At 50.5% G+C, this 24,842-nt stretch overlaps 1 protein-coding gene across 1 annotated transcript; it reads right to left on the reverse strand.

Annotated features, from left to right (window-relative positions):
* Nucleotides 1-9,245: 9,245 nt before the first annotated feature.
* Nucleotides 9,246-10,370, reverse strand: LOC101959473 (G-protein coupled receptor 183). The gene is made up of 2 exons (XM_078052440.1): nucleotides 9,875-10,370; nucleotides 9,246-9,520 (listed from the first exon to the last, which is right to left on the reverse strand). Exons 1-2 carry the CDS (start codon nucleotides 10,352-10,354, stop codon nucleotides 9,293-9,295), a joined length of 708 nt encoding a protein of 235 aa, XP_077908566.1. The 5' UTR covers nucleotides 10,355-10,370; the 3' UTR covers nucleotides 9,246-9,292.
* Nucleotides 10,371-24,842: the final 14,472 nt, after the last annotated feature.

Here is a 24,842-nt window from a genome sequence, read left to right on the forward strand (position 1 = left end):
TCCGCGTCATCGCAGAGGAGCAGGAGGGGCCGTCTCTAGGCGGTCGGCAGGGCTCCCAGAGACATCCAGGCTGTAAATTTGGGTCATCGATTTGATCTACAGAGAAAAAGCAGAGCCCCACCTTTGCACAGGGAGACCTGGTTCTGGGGACACAAAGCGCTCGGGGGCACCGCCTCCCCTCCTGCAGCTCCGTCCCGGGTCACCTGCGAGCCCAGAGGTCAGGCCGCAGGCTCACTCAGCAGTGCTGTCCCCCTCACTCCACACAGCACTCAGGTGGCTCTCGGAGTGCCCAGGACACCTGGGCACTAGTCCTCCTGTGCAGGTGTCTCCTCGACACTCAGAAGCCGCCTGTCCCCTAAAATGAAGCTTGTTTGGAACAGGCGCTCTTCACGGGAGCCTCTGCCCGTGGTCCTGCCAGGGTCCTGGACAACCTGATGGGTGACACGATTCAAAGGACCCCCAAGCCTGCTCGCCCTGTCCTGCTGTGGCAGTCCCTGAAACACAGGGAAGGCCGTTGCCCACATTTCCCCTGCCTCTCCTTCTGCCCTGACTGGCCCTAACGCGTCCCTGTGGGGCCCTGTGACATGGCGTGCCCCCCCTCCTGGGCTCTGTGAGTGACAGCCCGGCTGCCTCTGCTGACATCACGAAACCCACGTCTGAAACAGGCTGCTCAGCACTCCCCGGAACAGTGTCCTCTCATGCCAAGCCGTACCTCACCCCGAGTGGTCTTCTAGGCCTCCTGCCCCCTGTGTCCTGCTTAATACTGGACACCTCCACCGGCCTGTCCTTGAGGTAGCTGAGCCCGCCTTCTGCTTCCAATCTACATCTTGCCCCAAACTCGCCATCTCAGGAAATGGTGCCATCAGTGCAGCCATCCGTGTAAAGCCAGGCCCTCCAGGGGTCCCCAACCTCTTCCCGGGGTCCATCAATCTCTCCTGAGCACAGAACACACCTGACGTGTACACTGAGATTGCCTGGTGACCGTCTGCAGGACCCTGGGTTAGACCCACTTCAGGCATTTGTGCCTCGAGGCAGTCCTGCCTCCTGGGGTTGATCTGACCGCGGGTCACAGGTTGATGTGCCCAAGGGCGGCACAGCCTGTCCCTCAGCCTGGCTGCCACAACCTCACGCACATGAGGAACTCATTGATCTCTGCGCCTCTCCCACGTGCAGTCTCTTGGCGAAGTGAGAAAGAAAACCGTAGTGAAAGCTGGCTGTGGTCACCTTGTGGGTGTGGCGATGCCCCGGAAGTGTGGCTGCCAGTGCAGATGTGCTTTCTGGAAAAAGTTGGGAGCCCGTAGGAACCTTCCAGTATCTACCCACTGCTGCGTGAGACTCACTGCTCTTCCCCCTCAAAATGCCAAGTGATTAAAATTCTGTTCGTACACCCCTGCACCCGAATCCCCTGGGCCTCTCTGCTGGGTGGGTGGCCACTGTCCCAGGAATTGGGACTTAGAGCCTCATTACAGGCCTGGACCTGGGACCGCCTTGGCCTTCATCCTTCCTCTGTTCTGAGCTCACACAACAGGTTGGAGAAACCCTGAGACATAAACACTCTGATGCTTCCCTTTTATCATGGGTTTGTTTGGACAGGACCTGAGAAACAACCACAGAAGTTACACTCTTCTTGGTAAGTTCCAGAATACTAAAATATTCTGCAAATATATTTTTATTTTTTTTAGACATTGATAGGCCTTTATTTTGTTCATTTATTTATATGCAGTGCTGAGAATCGAACCCAGTGCCTCACACATGCCAGGCAAGTGCTCTGTCACTGAGCACAACCCCAGCTCTTTCTGCAAATATTTTAATAAAACCAATACCAACAGTGATGCAGCCACATCAATGTTCATAGCAGATCAATTCCCAATAGCTAAGCTATGGAACCAACCTCGGTGCCCTTCAACAGATGAATGGATAAAGAAAATGTGGTGTATATACACAATGGAAGATTACTCAGCCTTAAAGAAGAATGAAATTATGGCATTTGCAGGTAAGTGGATGGAGCTGGAGAATATTATGCTAAGCAAAATAACCAATTTCAAAGAATCAAAAGCCCAATGTTTTCTCTAATATGCGAATACTAATTCACAATAAGTGGGGGTGGGGCTAGGGAAGAATAGAGTTAATTTGGATTGGACAGTGAGGAGTTAAGGGAGGGGAGGGGACGAAATATGGGGATAGGAAGGATTGTACAATGAATCAACATTATTACCCTATGTGCATATATGATTACACAATTGGTGGGATTCTTCATTATGTACAGCCAGAAGAATGAGAAGTTATACTCCATTTATGTATGATGTGTCCAAGTGCATTCTACTGCCATGTATAACTAATTAGAACAAAAAAAAAGATGGGGGTTTGCACAATACCAGTGCATTAAAATAGGTTGAAAATCATAACCTGGAGATTATTATATAATTTACCATCATAAAGAATATTAGGGTTGGGGCTGTAGCTCAGTAGTAGAGTGCTCACCTCGTATGTGAAAGGCACTGGGTTTAATCCTCAGCACCACATAAAAATAAAATGAAGGTATTGTGTCCAACTACAACTAAAAACATTTTTTTAAGAATATTAAGATATCTCTGGGTGCAGGTGCACACCTGTAATCCTAGTGGCTCAGGAGGCTGAGGCAGGAGTATCACGAGTTCAAAGACAGCCTTAGCAATGTCAAGGTGCTAAAACAACTCAGTGAGACCCTGTCTCTAAATGAAATACAAAATAGGGCTGGGGATGTGGCTCAGTGGTCGAGTGCCCCTGAGTTCAATCCCCGATACCAAAAAAAAAAAAAAAAAAGAATATTAATGTATCAATATTATTGTCATTAATATTGTCATTAATTAACAAATATTGTCACTAATCATTCACCTGTTATTTTTCTCAAAAGGATAGAACTCTAAAAACAAATATTTATTTCAAAGTTACCATAAGAAGTGTATTTGTTGGTAACTTAAGTTGTTGGGTGTTCCATGAATGGGATGCTGGATCAGTCACTTAGTGTTTAAAGTAGAGCCCTTTTGCTGGGCATGGCGATCATGCCCATAAGCCCAGTGACTCAGGAGCCTGTGGCAGGAGGATTACAAGTTTGAAGCCAGCCTCTACAAGTCTCTCAAAATTTTAAAAATAAAATAAAGAACTGGCTGTGCAGCTCAGTGGTAAAGCACCCTTAGGTTCAATACCCAGCATCAAAAACTAATAACGATAATAGACGCCCCCTCCTCATCTTTGCAGTGGGCTCAGCTGCAGTGTGGGGCTGAGAGCCAGAGAGAGATCAGGGATCAGGTGAGACTCAGAAAGAGAAAGTTCTGGAAAGAGGGGTGTTCACAAATGGAGAGTGTTATGGTTGAAATGGGTCCCTCAAAAGGAATTGATGGTCTTTAGCCCTAGTTCCTGAGAGGGTGACCTTAACTAAAACGAGGGTCTTTGCCGTTGTAATCAGGTAAAGACGAGCTCCTTAGTGTAGGCCTGACCCAAGAGGCCTGATGTCCTTGGAGAAGATGTGACGGTCCTGTGAAGACATGTGCTCGCAGGGGTAGACCAGATGGTGACAGAGGTGGGGACTGGGGGGACAGGGCTGCAAGCTTAGGAACGGCCAAGGTGGACAGCAAGCCCCCCAAGCCAGGGGGAGGCCTGGAGCAAGCTCTCCCTCAATCCCTGCCCGAACCTCGAGTTCAGATTTGTGGCTCCCAGAACCGTGAGACGGTAAGTCCCAAGTTTCTGTCGTCGTCGAGAGCCGCCGAGTTTACGCTGCTGTGTTACCTAGCAGCTCTAGGATCCAAGACCGCGGGCGGCAGATCCGAGGAGTTTACGCTGCTGTGTTACCTAGCAGCTCTAGGATCCAAGACCGCGGGCAGCAGATCCGAGGCTGGCCAGGAGAAGAGCCCTGGACCTGCACCTCTTCTCCCAGGAGCAGCTCGGCGGAGACAGTGGGGATGAAGACCCACACTGACGGGGATCCAAGGAGGGGCAGGGCCCACGTGCCCAGGTCCCTGCAGGTCCTGGGAGTGGCTGGGTCAGACCTGCCCACTGTCAACATGGACACCTTCGCCAAGGGGGCAGGGTGTCAAGCCATGTCAGCCCAACCAAGACCTCACGCCCTGGGTGGGGATGTCTGCCTGCCAGGAGGCCTACCCGGGAGCTTCTGCATGGACCAAGAGCCCCACGCCGGCCACGAGAAGGTGCACAGCCTGAAGCAGGGACTGAGATACGTTATGGTGAGGCCAGTCCCGATTCTGGCACCTTTCCAGGTGCAAGCTTCTGAGAGCAGAGTGTGTCTCTGAGCACGTCCTCCTCACTCACAGGGGAACTGGTGGGACTCGAGTGATGACTATGGGCACCCCACTCGGTGTCCCACCTACCCAGGCCTCTGGGCCCCTTGCCAATAAGAGGGTGGGGCTCTTCACGCGTGAATGGCCAGTTTGGGTTGCTCTGTGCCCTGTCATCATCAGATTAGCATCATCCGCAAAACAAACAAAGCAAATTAACCAAAAGGCAACATTTTTTCCAAGAAGTCTGTGGACGACTCACTGACTTGGGTCATTTGGGGATGATGAAGGCGTACAGTGGTGAGGGGAAGCTCCCTGCCCTATGCCAGCCACCTCAGTGATCTCAGTACCTCCCCACTTCCTGTTCTACAAAACCAAGCTGACATTCTCCCAAGCCCACCTCGGACTGGGTTACCATAAATATTTGACCTTGATGGTTCACTTCATGTGTCAACTTGGCCGGCCGTGGTGCCCAGCGGGTCTAACATTAGAGCAAATGTCATAATGAAGGGATTCTTTATTCCTTTGTCTGGTTTGCAGTTCCACTTAAACTGGTAGACTTCAGTGAAGCATCCTTAACTGGGGTGAAGGATGGGCCTCGTCTTATCAACTGAAGGCCTTCAGAGCAAAGACAGATGATCCCTAAAGAAACATCAGTCCTGCCCGAGTGTCCAGCTGGAATTTATAGTTAAGGGGTTTATTTCCTTCGTTGCTTTGTCCCCACCCCAAAACCATTGTTCCTCAATTTTTATATGTAGATTTTATATATTATATATAAAGGTGTCCTCTTGTGGTTTCCCCTTCAAGATGTCTCTCAAATCTCTTCTATCCTTTGGACCCTGACTCTCAAAACGGGTCAGACATCAGAATCACTGGAGACCTCTGAAAAACCCCAATGCCCTGGGCACACCACAGACCAACTAAGTCAGAATCTCTGGAGATGGGATCCCAACAGGCATCAGGATTTTAAAAATCTCCCCAGCTGATTCCAATGTGCAGGCAAACTCGAGGCACCATGATTGGTGTGGGAATGAAGCAGGGAAGGAAACGGCCCAGCAGATCTGAACTTCGTGTCTTCTGAAACCTCGGGGCTCAGAGCACAGCCCCTCAGCCAGCAGGATCGGCATCCCCTGGAAGCTTGTTAGAAATGCAGACTCTCCGGCTGGGGCTGGGGCTCAGTGGTGGAGCACTTGCCTAGTACGTGCAAGGCCCTGGGTTCGATCCTCCACACCACATAAAAATAATAAACAAAATAAAGGTATTGTGTACAATTAAAAAATAAATATTAATAAATTAAAAAAAAAAAGAAAAATGCAGACTCTCAGGCCCCACCCAGATCTAGAAGAATCTGCCTTTTACCCACCACCCAGGTGATGTGTACCTGTGCATAGACAAGTTAGAGAAGCTTTGTTCCAAAGCTTACCCAAATGACCACTGTGTTGGGCAGGCTGTCACAGAAGCAGCCCCACAAAGCCTCGGGCTCTAGGACCCTCCATGGGTCACACCAACGTCTTCATGAGCTTGGGGCCTGCTCACACTACCTATTAGTGGCCAATGTGAATTTGAACATGGGCTTAGTTGTCAGACAGGCCTGGATTTGAGCCCCAGCTCTGCTGCCTACTCCCGGTGGCACTCGAGGGTATTCCCATTTCCTGACCTGTTGAGTGGCAGTAACAGTGGTGCCCATGTGAATTATCCTGAGAAACACAAAAGATCATTCCCGTGAATGGCTTCGTCCAGGGCCTGGAAAATTGAAAACACTAGTGAATGGGAGAGCAGCTGTCACCGGCAGATTGGCAGTACCACCTGAACCTACTGCAGGACTGAGTACCCTGTAGGTGCCAACAAACCCTGGCTATGTCCAGAGTTCCGGACCACGATGGGCCTCCCCTCTGGCTCACCTGACTAAGCTTTCAACGGGCTTCTTCCTGACTCTAGGCCCCCACCTTCTCTCTCTTGGTGCATTTACTTTAGAAAACCTGCTATTGTAAATTCTGTCTTTGGCTTGTAGATCCTCTACAACCCAGCAAAGACTTTCTCAAGGACAGTGGGCACCTCTTTGAAATGCAGTTATCAGGGAAGTTCACACCCCCAACTCTCAGTCCCTGAGGGAGGGTGGGCACACTGCCCCAAGTTCCAAAACTTCCTCCCACTGTAAAGATATGAGTGTTTATTTCACCTTTAGAGAAAGCCAACTAGCAAACCCAGATGACCTTCGACTCCCACTGCTTACCCTTCAGGACTTTCCCACTAACTCACCTTAGCCCTTAAAAACCTTCCAGCCCTTTGTGTCGTTCTGATGGAGCTCTGGCCTCTGTCCCCCAGAGCAATGGTCTTGAGTAAAGTCTGGTGTGCTTGCTTAACTTCGGTGCAATTGTTGTTTGGAAAGCTCTATCCTCTCTTCTGCTCAGATCTACTCAGATCTTCAGGAGCTGGCCATGGGGACGGGGGTGGCGGTGATTGATGTCACTGGTAAATCTCAGTAGGCCATCAAGACCAGAGACCACACTTGTGGTGGAAGAACGGAGGAAAACCCAGGTGACGAGGGTCTGAGCGTGGTTAACAGCGGGGCTGCTTGGTGCTGTTGTGAGACTGTCTCTGGCCCGGCCAGGCCCTCTGGTGATGTTCTGGGGCAAGTGGGGCCCGATTGCACGACACCTTCCGCTCTGCCACTCTCTCCATGCTTCCTCCAGTCCACCTTCACCTTTTCCTCTGTCCCGAAGCTGCTCCCTTCCCATGTCCAAAGTCCAACACCAGAGACCCTCAGCAGGCACCTGCTCTTCCTAAGTCTGTTCAGATAATTCTGAAGGGGCTTTCACGGAGGTCCCGTTACACAGGCATGTTAGTAAGTTTGTCATCACTGTGACAAAAATACCTGAGAGGATCGATTTAGCAGAGGAAAGGTATATTGGGGCTCACAGTTTCAGAGGTTTCGGTCCGTGGTCAGTGGGCTCCACTGCTTTGGGCCTGTGATGGGGCAGAACGTGATGGCAGAAGAAAGTGGTGGAACAGAGCTGCTTGAAAAGCACAGAGAGAAGAGAAAGGGGCCGAGGACATGATATTGTCCCCAAGGGAATGCCCCCAAGGACCCACTCCCTTGAATGTCCCCACCTCATACAGTTTCCATCGTGTCCCAATAATCCACGCAGCTATCAGTTCATCCGTGGATTAACCCACAATGAGGTCAGAGCCCTCATGACCCAGTGACCTCCCCAAACCCCACCTCGGAACATTGTTGCCTGAGGGACCAAGCCTTGAACACATGAGCCTTTGGGGGACACAGCAGCACCAATAGGCATGGTTGACGAAATCACTGGCCACTAGTGACTGAACTCAATCTCTGGCTCCGCCCACCCCCTACTGCCCCTGCACCGTCAAGGTCAACTGCTAGGACTGATGGTTCCAATCCTCCAATCACAGGGTTCGGTCCTCCAGCAACCAGCCCCCACCCTCAAGGCCCTGGCAAGGGTCACCTCATCAGCATCATCTCAGGGACGAGGCTGGAATAACAAAAGATGTTCCTCTGTCACCCTGGATTCCAGGGACTTCAGGGACTCTGTGCCAGGCACCAGGGAAAAAGCCAAGCATCTATTTCTCATATCACAACATCACAGGATGAGACTGTCCACTCAGAAGCACATGAAAGAGACTTAAGTGTCTAAAATGTGGTCCAAAACTTCAAGATGCACAGAACAGACTTCCAGGACCAGAAGGGAATTCCAGGGTGACACTGACTGGGAGACTCACAGAGGACCCTGTTGGAACCCTGAGCATTGGAGGGACAGAGGGGCAAGTGAGGGGCTGTCCAGGAGAGGGGACGTCCATGCTGAACAGGAAGGACTGGGGCCTGTAGCTGAAATAGACATCCGCACTGACCATGGCTGGGAGGAGCATAGCTTTATTATACAAAAAGCAAAGTTGACCAAGTACAAATGCTCTGGGAACTGTTTTAGACTCGTGAGGTTGCAATGAAGTTTGAGAAGATCTAACAGGAACATAAATAGATGAGTCCAGCCCGACACACACGAAACAAATGTGAAACAACTACGTCTGCTTCCGTGGCTTCTTCCCTTTGCCCCACGTGGTTCCCAGTCACGTAAGCAATACATGAAGGCTTTGTCCTTGAACCACAGCTGAACCATGCAAAGGAAATCACAAGGCCCTTTACCAGGGGCTTCGCTGACACCCCACAGACCTCCTCCCTGTTCCTCTGACTTCTGCAGAACAGCCTGGGCATTTAGTAAATGTTAGCTCCAAACGTTTAGAAGTTCTGGGGGGAGACAGAAGATGCTTTTGCTCTTTATAACACTTCACCTCCCCAAATCTGAAACATTCTACATTGTTGACCTAGAACTCAGCCAATTCTTTCACTCTTGCCTGTGTTTACTGTGGAAACACTCTTTTCCTAGAAAAAAGCCATGTATGTTGTCAAAGGTCAAGGAGCTCCGCTGTCAGTCCCTAGAGAGCATGAGAGGCACATTCTTCCCCAGGCTGATGCAGTTTAAGCTTCAGAGCACCTCACTTATGGTCCCATCCAAGATCCTGGAACTAATTTGTACTAATTGAGCATCCCTAATCTGAAAATCTGAAATCCAAAATGCTCCAAAAATCTGAAACTTTTTGAGTGCCATATGATGCTACAAGTAGAAAATTTCACACCATGAAGCTTCATTTCATGCATAAAATTATTTTAAATGGTGGAGAAAGCTACGTTCAGGCTATCTATATAATTGTATATGAAACATACATGAGTTTCATGTTTAGATTTGGGTCCATCTCCAAGATATTTCATGTATCTGCAAATGTTCCAAAAAAAAAAAAATCCAGAATCTGAAACACTTCTGGACCCAAGCATTTCAAATAAGGAGAACTCAACCTGTATTTCTTATTTTGCATTATTTTTTTTAAAGAGTCTACCTACCCCCCTCCCACCATTAAAAAAAAAAAAAGCAAACTTGTGTAAGCTTCAGGCCTATAAGTGCTGGCACCTGCTCTATACAGGTCATCCAGCCAGTTTCAGGTTAGACTTGGTTCTCCAATATGGTGACAGAGCCGCCAGTCTGTGTTTCTGAGGATGCTCTTCCTGGGGAGGAGGAGGAGAAGGAGGAGGAAGAGGATGCTCCGAGTTTCAAAATGCCAAGAAGCCATTTCCTGTAACGTGTAGAGGCAAAGAAATAAATGATGGGGTCAATGCCACAGTTCACATTCATGAAGGACATGGTGACCTGAAGAGCCAGCGTGAAAGCCCTCTGCTCAGCACAGGATGGTGGTCCCAGCATCTCTCTCACCATGAACTGCATGACGTTGAGATGGTAGGGGCTGAAGCACAGGACCACGGCCACTAGCACCACCAGCGTGAGCAGGCAGGCCCTCCGGGGATGCCCCTTCTCGCTGGCCAGGGGGTTCTCCCGGGCTGTGCTGCATAGCTTCAAGGCGATCTTCACATAACAGAACAGTATGATCACCACCGGCATGCAGAAGCTTATAGCACAGGCCGCTAGGACCATGACGGGCAGCCCGAGGATGGGCTCCACGCTGACATACTCCATGCAGGTCAGCTTGCCCGCCATGGGCTTGGCCATAGGGGTCAGGAGCAAGGGTACATTCTGGAGAAGTGCCAAGACCCAGACGGCCACACAGATGAGCCTGGCCCGGCCAGTGCTGCGGAGCCGCTGGCTCTGATGGGTACAGACCACTGCCAGGTACCGGTCTACACTCACGCAGGTCATGAAGTAGACCCCACCATAGGTGTTCAGGTACATTATGAACGCCGTCAGCCTGCAAAGCCCGTCCCCAAACGGCCAGCTGAAGTCCAGCACGTAATAGGTGATCTTCCCTGGCAGGGCCAAGGAGAACAGGAGGTCAGACACAGCCAGGTGGACCAAGTAGACACCTGTTGAGTTGATCTTCTTGTCCTTTTGACAGGCAAGGCAAAGGGCAAGGATGTTTCCCAGGGCGCTGAAGACCAAGAGGACTGTGTAGAACAGAGAGAGCGCCACACTGGCCCCCCGGGGTGGGAGGTGAGGAAGGCAGGAGTTGGCACTGTAGGGCAGACTGCTTGGGTCAGCCATGTCTGAAGCCATCTCAGAGATCCCTGCAGAGAGAGAGAGAGAGAGAGAGAGAGAGAGAGAGAAAGAAAGAAAGAAAAGAAAAAATGTGTAATATCGTACCTGTAGAGTTATGCCCCTGGAATAGTGATAATGGATACTTTTGCCGAGGCAACATGCCCATGGAAAACGATTGGAGTATGAGAGTTTTAACCCAATCAGTGCATTAATCCCCTAACTGGAGGCAGGGGGTTGTGGCTGGAGGAGGGGGTCCCTGGGGGTGTGCCTTTGGGGTTTATATTTTGGCCTTGTTGAATGGAGTGCTCTCTCTCCCTCTCCCCCTCCCCCCTCTGTCTTCCCCTCCCCTTCCCCCCTTTTTGTCCCCCACCCCATTCCTGGTGCCATGTCCCCAGTTGCTTTCCTCCACCAGGATGTTCTGTCTCACCTCAGGCCCCACAGAATGGAGACAGCTGTCTATTGACTAAGACCTCTAAAGCCATGAGCCCCAAGATAGACTTTTCCTTCTCTAAATCTGTTCTTGTTGGGTCTTTAGACTGACTAAAACACCGTGTAACAAATCACCCCCCAAATAGTAGCTGAAGATCCATTTGATGGCCTTCTTGGGTTCTGTGGGCCTGGGTGCTGGAGAGGGCTCAGTGGGAATGGCCCTCCTTGCTCCCCCATGTTGAGAATCTCAGGTGAGAAGACAGAAGCTGGGAGTTGCTGGAATCGTCCAGGGTGGACTTCAGTTCCATGTGAGGTGGTTGGTGCACAAGGCTGGCCGGAAGCTCCGCTGGGGCTACAACCAAAGCAGCTGCCCACGGCCTGTCCACGAGACCTGGGCTTTCTCGGCACGGCAGCTGCACATAATTAGACTTCTTACCTACAACTTGAGGCCCCCCAAAATGGTGGAAGCTGCACAGATTAACCGTCTTTCCTGCATTGGATATGTTGACATCTCTGGGTCTGCCTGACCGTGAAGGGACCAACCCTCTCAGGTCAGCCAATTCCTAGAGCTAGTCCGACTTGCCCACGAGCACACTCATCCAGAGCAAAACTCAGGGCCCTTCCCATCAACCACTTCCTTTTACAAACTCTCGCCCTTTAGGCCAGGTACCCAACAACTAGGGACAGCACCCGTGGTATGAACCCAGAGCCCGCTGAAATGATTCAAACTCACCAATCCTAAGCCTGCTTGCCCAGGAAACCACAAGAAACGACTGTTGCTCACATTCTCCCTCTGCTCCCTCTGCCACCTGACCACCTGGAGCTTCCCCATGTGACCCAGCATGGCATGGCATGCCCTCTCCTCCTGGGGGCCGTAAGCAACCAATTTTTTGTAAAGGCAATTGTCTGCTGATCTGTTGGCCTTATTGAACCTCAAAATTTCTATGACATACTCTCTTAAGACACCGGGTCACTTTTCCTCATTTAGCCTGTGAAGTGTCACTTCATCACTTTCACCACCTTCTATCCGTACAGGAAGTCACGGTCCACCCCCAATTCCAGGGCAGGGGAAATCACCCCCATCTCCAACAGAGCACATACACATGAAAGAACAGATCGAGGATTTTCACCAAGTGGCACCCAGATTGGGAATTACAACCCCATCAGCCTCCTGGAGCTCTCCCGAGCCCCCCCAACCTCTATCCCCACCCCAGGTTAACCCCTCTCCTGCCTCCCTCATCACAACTTGGTCTTGCCTGCCATTGGACTTTTGCATAATAAAATCACACCACATGCTAGGATATAGCTCAGCTTGCATCACATGCACAAGGCCCTGGGTTCAATCCCCAGCACACATACACACAAAAAAAAATACACAACGTATTGTTTCTCAGGCTTAATGATGGTTTGTGAGTTTCACCCATATTGTTGGGTGTGACCGTACTTTGTTGCAGAATGGGCCTTGATTATATGAATGCAGCACCAAAGATGAATCCTTTCTGCTGTTGGTGAACAGGGAAGTTGGTTCCAATTTGGGGACAATTAGGTACAGTCCTGCTATGCATGTTAAATGTGTGCATTTTGCCAAGCATTTAGCTCAGAGTAGAACTACTGAGGCACAGGTTCTGCTCATGTCTAATTTCAATAGGTTACACCAGTCAGTTTGTCAAAGTGGTTATTCTCAATGCCCCTATGGTGACTGAACCCTGGCTGCTCACTTGGCCTCGCGAGTCTTTTTCCAGGTTGGCCATGGTAAATGTGGGGGAGGGGGTCTCTTGGGGATTTAGCAGGCATTTCTCGGATCACTTCTGATGTTGAGCACTGCTCACCTGCTCATTGGCCATGCGTGTCTTTTTAAGTAGTGCCTGTGTGGCACGGAACATGGAGTCTAGTAGATTTTTTTTTCTTGCAAATTCAAAGAATGGGATTCACAGACAGCAGCCAGTAAACACAAAATATAAGAATTTAATAAAGCAAATGAAGCAAAGCTGCTGCCTCTGGGGTGGGGGGGACCCAAGAGGGTTGCCAGTAAGGACTCTTGTCCCGGGGCTTTTGTGGATCTGTGGTTGGGGGAAGTCAGCCCCTGGCCCAAGCCTGGGTAAGCGCTCATGTCCGTGAGGCATTCAACTCAGCCTTTAGTCCAGTCAAAGTATTGATCCGGCGTTTTCCTTCTTTGGAAAGGCCGTGGACTCCAGGTCACGTATGTCCCAGTTTAAAAATAACCTTTTTGTAGGTTTCTCAGCAAAACCCAGCAGCTGCTGTTTGTGCTCTGCTGCCGAGGAAGTTGCTCGGGGGCTATTTCCCTATCTGCCTAGGCCTCTCTCTTCCTCCTGACCTCACCTGTACAAATATGTCGTCCCTTTCCTATGGGTCGTCTGTCTCAGCTTGTACGCCTTTTCCTATTTCCTCTTTCAAACCCATTGTTCCCAGTCTCAGTGGGCCTCACCTCCATTTCTCCCAGCTCCATCAGGATCATCCTGCCATCCTCAGTTCCCAGACTGAAGGAGGCAGAGCTGGGCTGGGTCTCCTCAAGGCTCTTCCTGTAGCGAGTCAGAGCTATGTGATTGTCCCTGTGGTACACTGAGGTGCAAAGAGGCTGTGTGGCCCTCCCGGGGCCCAAGGCAGTCTTTCCCAAAGTCCTTGCTGGAAATTCTGAGCTCAGAGATTTAATTCTGCTCAGTACCTTGGGAGGAACAGCCCCAGAATGATCTCCTGCCTTCCCTGGAAAAGCTAGCCTGCAGGAGCCATTCCCTAGGACAAACGCTGCTGTCCTCCAGCTCTGCCTGCAGTCCCCAGAGCTCTGCGGGAAGGAAGGCAGGTAGGGGGAAGTGGACGTGGAGCTGCTCTCTCCTCCCTGTGGGCCAGCCCCAAACCCCCAAACTCTCCCCGCCCTTACACACACACACACACACACACACACACTCACACACTCACACATGCGCATGCACAGTCGCGCTCCAGGACCAAACTCCCATCAGACACCAAGCCCACTTCTTGACTAGGTCTCCACTTTGGGCTTCCAAGCCATTCCTGCAGGCCAGCATCACCCAGCCTTGGAGAGAATTCTACTCAGTCCCCACCCTGAAAATCTGACCACCTCAATATCTGGCAAATTCTTCACCCCACTCTCCACATCTGGGCACCGTGGCCTGCCTTTAGCAAGAATCCTGCCAGGACATTTTAGCAAGAACTCCACCCTGACTGCATGTTTCCTTTTGGGTATTTCCCCCTCCGTGGCCCCCCACCCACTCCCTGGCTGTACACCCCCACCTATACCCAGGTCTCTTCTCCCCTAAGCCATAGTTTCTGAATGAAATCTGTTTCTACCACTCTTAACTACTGTCTAGCTCTGGTTTTCTTTAGTCACACACACACACACACACACACACACTGTCACCCTGTGTACATATGCACTGGGAGTCCCAGGGAAGGGCAGGCCAACAGTGTCCCCAGTGAAGTGACCACTTCAGAGTAAACTCCTCCAGGACAGGACCCAGCACAGCGCTCACCACCCTCTGAAGAGTGGGCCCTTCGCTCTGAACCTGGAGGAGGCTCCTCTGCCTCTTCCCTTCCCTCCCTACCCGTCCTGCCTCGAGCCCTGCTGAGCTGCAGGACCCAGCAAGATCGGGGTGGGACGCACAGGAGGGCACCTCTGAGCCTGAGCCAGGCAAGGCAAGCCCACAAAGAGCAAGTTCAGCTCAGGACAGTCCCAGCCACGGGTCCATGCACCTTCTAGAGCCAACCTGAGCAGGATGCCTGCTGGGAATTTGTGAGTCTGTTTCTTGACCTGTTCAGGGCTCACAGGGCAAAGGGTTGGGACTGGCTCCTAAGCACAGGACACATCACCTCCCAGCCTCAGCCCTGCCAGGTCCTCAGTGCACTCAGTACCACCCCTGCTTCCTCAGCCTGGCGTGACTGTCCCCTTCACTGCACTCACTGCATGCCCTGGAGCCTGCTAAGTGTCCCTCCTCCCACCTCCGCAGCATGCATGGAGCCCGCGCCCTTGGTGCTGACTTGGCCCTTGCTGGGGACTCCGTGCGGTCATCACACGTCGGCCCCCAGCAGACCTGAGCCCCTGACGCACTGTCCTGGTCCTCTTCCTTTCCTCTGTATTTGGCACAAAGCCCGTACTCAGGATGTTGGCCCTGCTGGAGGCCACAGACGTCATACCCAAGGAGGAGTGGGTGGGGTTGTCATGGCAGCCGTGGTCTAGGGAGGTTGGCAAGGACTAGACAGCCACATGAACCTAAAATAGGGGCCACCAAGCTCATGAGCCCCAATAGCCCATCTGCCCTCCCCGCTATTGTCTCCTGACCTTCACTCATTGACACTGGTACAAACGTCAGAAAGTGAGGTGCTAAGTGACCAACTCCAGCCCAGGTATTGGATTTTGTGTCATAGACTCCTGCCCCACACTGGCCAGAGGTGGTTCCTCAGCCCCTCTCTGCATCCCCTGCCCTAGGTCCTCTCCCTAGAAGCACAAAACATCCTGCTCCCCTAAACATCTCCTCCGCTCTTAGGAAAGGACCTAATGTTGATCACTCATGCCTTAGAGCTAAGCGAGCCTCTCCATGCTGACCCTTCTCACAAGGTGATCGGCCTTTCCAGAGTCTCAGAGGCGTGACAGAGGAGTGCAAGGTACGGTTCAGTTCTGTTCGGGAGAATCCGTTTGTGCAACCGCATAGGGGCTTCCAAAAGGCCTCTGAAATGTACCCCGCCCCCCAGGGCACAACCCGTGAGCCAGCCCAGTCCTATCAGCAGGTTTCACTCGTGACCTGAAGCTGGCTCAGGCCTGACCTGTCCTGCCCAGAGGGGAATAGCAGGGATCCCAGGGAGCAGGGAAAGTGACAGCTACTCTAGCCACAGACACGGGGCAGGGGCCCTTCTCATGCTCTGAGAAGGCTCCAGGTGGACTCACCTCACTCACCAAGGGCAGTCAAAGCACAGGAGGCCAGCAGAGCCCTGTCCCACGGCCAGCGGCTGTCCACGGGGTCCACAGAGCCTGGAAGGGTGCACGCGCGCTCCTTCCTCAGCAGAAATTGAATCAGTTCAGGACACTAGACTCTACACTCTTCCTCCCTTCACCGCTCTGCTGGAAAAAAAAAAAAAAAAGAAAAAAGAAACCCCCAGGGTATCAACCAAGGTGATCTCCCTGCCACAGGATGCTCGCCCCACCTTGAGGCCCCAGCTGAACCAGGCCCCGTACAAGGGAGGAGGAAAGTCACCCAGGAGGCCCGTTTCCTCTCTGTTCTATTTCTGTGTCCCCCCACAGGCTAGGATTCAGACCACAGATATGGCCATCAAACTAGAAGCATCAGGGAATTTGAAAGAAGCCACTATGTCTGCCCCAACTGGGACCGATGAGCCAGGTAAAGTAAGAAGGGGCATCTGGGGACCCACATGTGCTCAGCTCCAAGGAGGCAAGTGAGGGGTCGGCAGCCCTGGCTCTGGACTTCCTGGGGTTTATGATCCAGGCAAACAGCCTTGATGGAGTCCGGAGGTGCATTTGCAGCTCAGGAAAATGGAGAGTGCATTGGCTGCTTTGCAAAGTAAGCCCGGCTGATCCCCAGTGGGGAAAGGCCAGGGACGGTGGCTGCCCCAGCACCCCTTTTCACTTCCTCCCATTTTCCAGAGAATGCTTTTCCCCACCACGCAGCTGCCTAGTAAATGAGGCATCTGCACATGTTTGATAAAGCCTAGGCCTCAATCAGGAACGGCCGTCGTTGAGCTGTGAGCACACCTATTTCTTCCAAGGCTTTCTCTGACTCTGTATGAGGCCTGAGTCTTTCAGCCACTGACTCTCCCCACTGGTCTGAAATGGGTGCTGCCGCTCACTGTGACTGCGGGAAGGGCCGCCACATGCCTCTTTCCCCCAGACTAAGCCTCAGCACACCCACTGGCTGGCCTCCTACTGACAGGGGCTGTGTGCCCAATTTTCCCATATGTACATTTCGCCCTGAAAGACATCCCCCAAACTCCAGGTCTGCTGGAGATAGATTAGCAAGTCCTGTCTTACTGTAAACTTTTGCCACAAATTTTCACTCCGACCAACCCAGAAGGAAGAGCCGAAGCAATTTTTGGAGATGCCTGACCAAAACTCAGATCATGAGCCTTTGGGGAAGCATCCCTTATGTCCTTAAGGCATTTAGGATTCTACTGTTTGAAGGAAGACCCAGAAGGACAGGGAATTACAGGATGTCCCCTGACCCTGGATTTATTTGTAATTCATCCAGAAGGCCTCTACTGCCTGGCGACTGTGAGCCAGGCACGTGATCTGAGTTCACGGGCGTGTGCCACTGGCAAACCCTCAGGGGCCTCACTATGTCCACGGCCACTAGTGAGTGTCAACCTAAAAAGCCAGTCTAGCCACTCTGAGTAGGAGAACCAAGAATTTATTAAAACCAAAATGAGGATGGCCACCTGGAGAGAAAATGCAAATTCTAGTTGGCCCAGAGCAAGTCTCTCCAAATGGCACCCAAGAGGTCTGAGTTTTTACAGATTAAAAAAAGAACAAGGAGTTTGCAGCAGACCCTTTGTTACAATCTTGTTGGCTGACCAGAATAGCACAGGATGCTCGTTGGTCTCTCACGTTATGTAACCTAGGCAAGAGTCACACTAAGCCGGAAATGCATTTGGCTACTGTCATTTACCATATTATTGGGTCAGGGCGTCCATAGAAACCTGCCCTGCTGGGTCAGCATGATCCAGGGGACTGGAGTCCCGTGCCTCGTGTTTCCTCTGGGCTAAAGAATTTTGTGACCTCATATTTAGGATGTTTTAAAATCCTTTCTCATTTCCCCCTTTTGATCAGAATCACTCTCTGTCAAGCACTGGTGACTGGTAGAGGGTCCTCAAGGGACAAGAGCCGAAGGTCCCAGGCGGCTAGAAAGGCTCATTCCTAGGTAGTGGCATCCCATGTAGGAAGGAGAGAGCAGGCTGCAGTTACAAGGCCAGGGCTGAACCGTAGACCGCAACATGGACTCTCAGGTGTGTGGGGTGCAATCACAGACAGGTGACAAACTCTTGACGTGTTCAGTCATTGGGCCCCCATAATTTCTCCCACAGTCCTGAAGCATTGGGATACACAAAAACAATTTAAACAAGGCAAAAGCAGAACGATAATGATAATCTGCAAAAGAATGATCTGAACTCCTGCCCTTAGGAGTGCCCCTGCTCCTGAAGCCGGCCAGCAGGAGAGCCCAGGTCAGGGGCACTTCCACAGTGTCAGCTTGGACTGTCAGTGACACTGGAGTTTCCCTGCCTCTGCTGGTGGGTGGCGTCTGCATGTGCAGAGTTGCAGCTCTAACTAGGGGGCTGTGCCCTCAGTGTTGCAGCAGACCCCGCGACTCACTGCCAATTTCTTCTTTCTGGGTTCTTGTCTCCCGAATTTGAAGAATGAAATCCACAAAGATGAGTGAATGTAAAAGTAGGATATGTTTGAGTGTGATTAGCAATAGAACCCCCACAGGTCAGAGGCAACTGGGTAGGGGTTGCCGCTTGAGTGTGCTAATCTGTGGGTTTATACAGCACTTGGATCAACACAATTGGTCCAGATTTATGCTGATCAAGGTTTGAAAATATACCAAGGCTATTGGTCAACTCATTTTTTTGTAAGAAAAAGGAGGCCAAGCCTCAATTTTATTTTTTTTAATTGTCACTGGAACTTTATTTTATTTAAATATATGCATTGCTGAGAATCAAAACCAGAGCCTCGTACATGGTAGGCAAGTGCTCTACCACTGAGCCACACCCCCAGCCCCTATTGGCTGAATCTGAACTTTCATCAGGTCTTCCATTCACTCCCATCCCCGCCCGCCTCCCCCCCCCGCCCCCCCCCCCCTCCTCAGGAAGTGGAAGGTTGAGATCCTCAGGTTGTGGATGCAGCACTGCCTGGAGTGGATGTCCCCACTGGCTCCAACCAGCCACCAGGGGTAAGCGGCTGGCGTGCCCTGGCCCACCAAGCCTCCCTCCGGCCTGTGCAGCAGGGTGGGCTCTGTGGCCATGCTCGCCGCCTGGCCCCAGCCTGCCTGGGCCACCACTCTGCAGCTCCACCAGGGCTTCACCCGCCTTTTCAGTGGGGATTAGTGGGCTGACTACGTGGCTCATGGACAGGGAGCCATGTCATCAGTTTGCGATGCCAGCTTGGAGTGGGACTTGCATGGTCGTCAAGGGCAGGAGACACTGCACTCTGCTGTAGCTCAAGGACAGAGATTTGGAGGTTTCAGCTGTGGCGATTTTCCTGGTTAAGGCTCTGAAGGAGTGACCAGATTACGGGGCCAGGGTGCCACCAAGTCCAGTCTAGGGGTGCACCTCCCTTTGCAGGTCTCAAGTGAGGGCATTGCTTCATTGGGGTGGTCTGATGTATTTGATTAGCTCCTAGGCCTGGTTTCCCAATGTGAGTTTGAGAGGCCTGGGCATCCACCCACGAGTTCACAGGTGGTCATTGTTATTAGAATTGTTACGGGAAAATAGCTCAGCGAGAGACCAAGCACCCCAGGGAGGGTTGGAGAACTCATGTTTATTTACACCTGCCAACCTGGATGAGCTAGCACTCTGAAGTTCTACCAAATTTCTTTATAAGAGATTTTGACATCATTCTTTAACCAGTACAACACTGGTGGGTTGGAATTCTTGACCTTCATGACCGAAGACTATACAGAAATTTCACGGTAAGTGGTTCACAGGTACAGAACAAGACAGTAAAACACTTGAGAGTGTTATCATGAAGTGTCCTTTCCCACAGGCAGCAGTAACTCAAGATGATTTGAGTTTATCTCCCTAAGAGCTATAGTTCTAAGAATAAGCCTACGAGTTTATAGCTGATTGGCAAAGTGAGCTAAAATTTATACTAGCAGCCGGGCATGGTGGCCTGTAATCCCAGCCATTCGGAGACTGAGGCAGGAGGACCACAAGTTCAAAGCCAGCCTCAGCAAAAGTGAGGCACTAAGCAACTCAGTGAGACCCTGACTCTAAATAAAATACAAAATAGGGCTGGGGTTGGGACTCAGTGGTCAAGTGCCCCTGAGTTCCATCCCTGGTACCCCCTGCCAAAAAAAAAAAAAAAATTATACTAGCAATTAAGTGACATGGCTACATTTCTAAGGAGTTCACAGGCATCTATCTCTGGCCGTGAAAGCCTGACCCTGGAAGTTTACAAAGCAAGAGAGAGTGGTGTGGCTCCTGAAGATAGCTATTCACAACCCACAGAGCGGGACCCATGGTTAACTAATTAGGTTCCCCGAAGAGAAGCTGGGGGAGGGCAGTGGGATGGCCACCACAGCGTGATTAAGGTATTTATCAACGTGTGCCCTGTGGTTGCGCCAGGCAGAGGGTGGCTTTTTCCTTGTACAAACAAGGCGCGGAGTCATTCCGTCTGGGCACCTAAACTTGAGATGGAGTAACTATGGCAGACTACTGCTTTTCAAAATGGAGGATCAAAGGTTTGGGTGGGCACAGCCTGAAAATGCTGTTGTACATACCGTGGAGTAGCTCAGAGCAGGACTCAGCCTGCCCACCACGCTGGGCAACCCTACATGTGCATTTTAAAGTGTAACACTTTGCTGAAAGAAGGTAGGAATTTTTACATTTTTAAAGAAACAGGACTTAGCTCTAAATACCACTATTTGCTGAGACAAAGAAGGGCGAAGACCAAGTTGAGAAAATGATAAGAGGTGAGGCTTGTCATGCAGAGATAAATTAATGTCTTTCCCTATTACAAGAGTTAGCTATAGAGAAGGAGTATATGAATGGAAATTTCCTTTATAGCTATACATTTATTTTATAAATAGCTAGTTGAAATGCTAGAAAGTTGTCAGTTTAGTTGATGGACATAAGTCCGTCTAGGTACCTGCCCTATAATGATTAGAGCCAAGACCATTTTCTTGACTGGCTGGCTTGGGAAAGCATCCTCAGAATTTTTCAAAGCTCTTCTTGTTTTAATTTATCACAGGTTTTAGATTTTTGAGAAGGCACTACAGAGGCTCATGGTAGAAGTCTAAGACTGGGCATCACAATTGCTGGGCTACCTCCAAGTTTAAAAACGTCTCCCCTTTAGAGAGAAGGAGAGGTGCATGTTGAACTTCTAAGAGATTCCCACTGAGAAGATGTATCCGTGTCGATGGGACAAGAGAAAAAGAAGCCTAGCAGACTGTGGAGGGGAGCCGTGTCACCCACATAGACCAGGCAGGTGAGTCTTTCCACAGTGTCATATTTATTGAATAACAATAAGCTCACAGGCCATGTCACTTTCGTCAGCTTTAATTCCCCCAAATACTCACGATTCGCTTGGTGTCACAACCGAAGCAATCACAAGTTCTTTTATTCCAATTTTAATCTTAACTGCTAATATCTATGACCTCAAGTCGCGCTCACACTCACACAATGCTGGGTGTAGGTTTCAGGAAGGCTAAGGCAGGGCTAAGGTGGCCACGGAGTTTCAGGGAGAGCAAGGGCAGAGAGCAGATGCACATGCAGAACAGTCACTGCAGGCGACCAGATGAGACTATGAACCAGCCCAAGAAGAACTGGTTCAGGTCACAGGGCTGTCAGAGCAGAACCCTGGATGTTGGCAGGCCACGTCAAGCAGGGAGATGGAGCTGAGCTGGAGCCTCACCTGTTGACCTCCCTGTGCGTTCACTGGGTGGTCTGATGATGGGTCAGTGTGCGCCATGCACCACCACAACCAGTCTTGGGTGCTGCTGCTTTTCCGGTTTCAGCTGAGGGGGTTACAGCAGGTGTGTTGGATAAGCTCAAGGGCCTGGTTTTTCTGGTTTGAAACACCCATGCGTCCCTGTGCTCTGAGTTAATCTGCTAACTTCCCAGGTGATCATTGTTATCAACATAATTTATTTATCCATTTGAGCATTCTGGTTGTGCTGGGCAGATGGTGGTTGTCCTCTGGGGCAAACAAGGTGTACGACAGCATCACAGTTTCTTGGCCAGGAACTGAATCCAGACCACAATGCTGACCACCAAATCCTAAACCCTCGCCCACCCAGGAGCTGTAGCAGCCGCTGCTGTGTGAGGAAAGTCTAGTAGCTTTAGAAGATTTTAAGTTCAGAAATGACCTCTGCTAATTTTTGATTTACCATTTGGAGGCAGGCAATCTTTTTCTGACCTGCTTTTAGAAGAGTTTATGCACCTTTGAAAAATAAACCTTATCTTTTGTTTGGTTTTAAAACTGAGGGTTTTTTTTCCCAATTAAATGTGCAAATATATACCAATTTTAGAATTTCAAAAGATCTCGCCTCTTGGCTTTGGAGTTTAGCTGCATAGTGTTATATGTAAAGCCAGCTGGAGGTGTTAAGCGAAGACTCAGCCTTTGATGAGAGACTCCCCATAATTTACAGTCCTATGAGGTGTAACCCACTGGGACAGAGTGTCAGGTCAGGGGTGCTGCTGCTGAGCCTCATTTCTCATGGAATCACCTGTGAGTCACTGTGGGAGGCCAACTTTATGGGTGACTGAGTTACACTCCCCAGCTGGGTGCTGAGGAGCTCAGTTACAGAAATGGGTGTGTCTTGCTACAAACCCATGGGTGAAGCTATGCTCACCTGTTCCTTTGTAATAGAACCCCTTGCCCTGTTTAGGATAGAATCTTCCATGGAAGTGCCTTGTGTGTGTCCCCTTGTGTCCCCTCTTACTGTGCCCTTGGGTGTGGCCTACCCAGGTGTCAGTCAACCTGCTGACAGTGGACATCATGAAAACACTCAGCCCCCTGAAACCTGACCCCTTGCCTCATTTGAATAGCTTCTCTCAATAAAAGGGGTCAGCGCGTGCTCTCGCTCTCTCTTTCTGCGGACCCTTAAGGTCAGAGGAGCTGTCACAGCGACCCCAAAGAAAAAGGTATTGGTGTCTCTGGTGTGGTTATTCCGTGCAGCCCAGTTAGCCCAGTTTATCTAGAGTGACCCCTGAGCCTTTTAGTCTTGAGAACAGAAACCCGGCAAGTCACTTTTGTCCTTTGATGTGTCTTGGAAATATGATTATCTTAAGTGAAGCAGAGTGCTCAGGGTGCTGGGTGACTAGCCCTTGCCGGTAATCTCAGCAGCTCGGGATTACAGAAGAATCACGAGTTCAAAGCCAGCCTCAGTAATGGCAAGGTGCTAAGCAACTCAGTGAGACCCTGTCTCTAAATAAAATACAAAACAGGGCTGGGGATGTGGCTCAGTGGCCAAGTGCCCCTGAGTTCAGTCCCCAGTACCAAAATAATAATAATAATAATGATAATAATGATGATGATGATGATGATGATGTTCTGGTGGCCGTCCCTATGAGGTCATTGCCTGTCACCAATGTCCTGACACTGCCACTGCACTGCTGAGGTGCTACTTGTCTAGAGCACCCTCTCATCCTGGAGGGAGCAGTCTGTCTGTCTGTCACACACACACACACACCACTTCCTAGCAAGATTGCGCTCACGTGTTTTCACTGGGTCAGGCTTAACAGCTGGCTTGGTCACAGTCAAGGGAGATCCAAAACACAACGCAAACCAGCAACTGCAGTTCGCAATTGCACTAAATCAATCAAGACAAAGACTTTAGACTCTTAATGGTGAGCAACCCTGCCCTCATCTGAGGCCTGACCTACAATCGGCCAAAACAGCACTCCTTCATCTGTGACCTGAGCCTTCTGCAGAGGAAGGTAGAAAATAGTAGCCATGCTTAGAGACAGAACCCTGCTCCTAATTCTCACATAGAGTCAGAAAACAGCTCAAATAATGCACAGTCTCAAACAAAAATGTGGGAAACTTGGGATCCTGAGAGGACTCACCCCAGCTTCTAGCTAAACCCCTAGCATCTGAGAACACAATGGGTTTGATTTCTGGTAACATGGGCTGAGTTCAGAGAGAGCCAGCTGGAAAAGCCTAAAGAGTCACTTTGGGTTTCCTTCATGGTCACCAAAAATGTCACCTTTTAGACAAGTTGAAAGACACTTGAGTGAGAATAGACTTTATATGAGCTCAACTAAAGATTATGACCCAAAAACACACACTCTAGTTGCCCAGAATAAGGGCTCCTGAAAAGGCATCTTAAGGGTCTAGGTATTAGTCAGCTTCCTGTTGCTGTAACAAAATACCTAAGATGGTCAGCTTAAAAAGAAGAAAAGTGGGGGCTGGGGTTGTGGCCCAGGAGTAGAGCGCTTGGTCACGTGTGGGACCCTGGGTTCAATCCTCAGCACCACATACAAATAAACAAAATAAAGAGATTGTGTCCATGTATAACTAAAAAAAAAAAAGGTTTATTTGGATTCACAGTTTGAGAAGTTTCAGTTTACGGTCAGTTGAACTAATTCCTTTGGACCTGTGGCAAAGCAGGACATCATAATGGGAACACATGGTGGAAGAGGCCTGTTTACCTCATGGCCAGGAAAAAGGGAAACAGGAGAGGGCTTCGTCTCAATAGCCCTCTTTCAGGCATGCTCCCACTTACCTCGCTTCCCTCCAGTGAGCCATGCCTCCCAACAGTGCCATGCAGGGCAACCAGGCCTCTACCACACAGGCCTCTGGGAAAACACTTATCCAGACCACAGAACCGGATTTTTACAGATTAATAAAAAAATAAATAAGAAAAGGATAAGAAGGAGGTGTAGCCGGGAGTGGTGCAGGCCTATAGGTGCAGGCCTAGGGTCCCAGCAACCCAGGAGGCTAAGGCAGGAGGATTGCAAGTTCAAGGCTGGCCTCAGCAACTCAGCAAGGGCCTGAGCAACTTAGTGAGACCCTGTCTCAAAATAAAACATTAAAAAGCCTGGGGGTGTAGCTCAGTAGTAAAGCCCCCCCGGCCCCCCGGAGAATAAATCCCGCCAGAAGAAGGAAGGGGCAGAAAACGGGTAGTTCCAATTGCCTGGGTGGAAAAGAATAGCTCAGGACGTTGGTCGCTTCAGTTACACAGGCCTGGCTGTTGCCTCACAGGGGAAAGCTTTTGGGGGTTATCTGTATTCATGACATCAAGGTGTCCACGGGGACCTGCTGTGCCGGGTCAGAGTGAACCAGGTGACTGGTCTCAGGCCCCATGTTTTGAAAGAACCGAAGCAATCTCATTCTACTTGGGACCTCATTTTGCTCTGATACTTAACCTCTGAC

Source organism: Ictidomys tridecemlineatus, chromosome 6 (assembly GCF_052094955.1).
Source record: "Ictidomys tridecemlineatus isolate mIctTri1 chromosome 6, mIctTri1.hap1, whole genome shotgun sequence".
Classification (NCBI taxonomy): Eukaryota; Metazoa; Chordata; class Mammalia; order Rodentia; family Sciuridae; genus Ictidomys; species Ictidomys tridecemlineatus.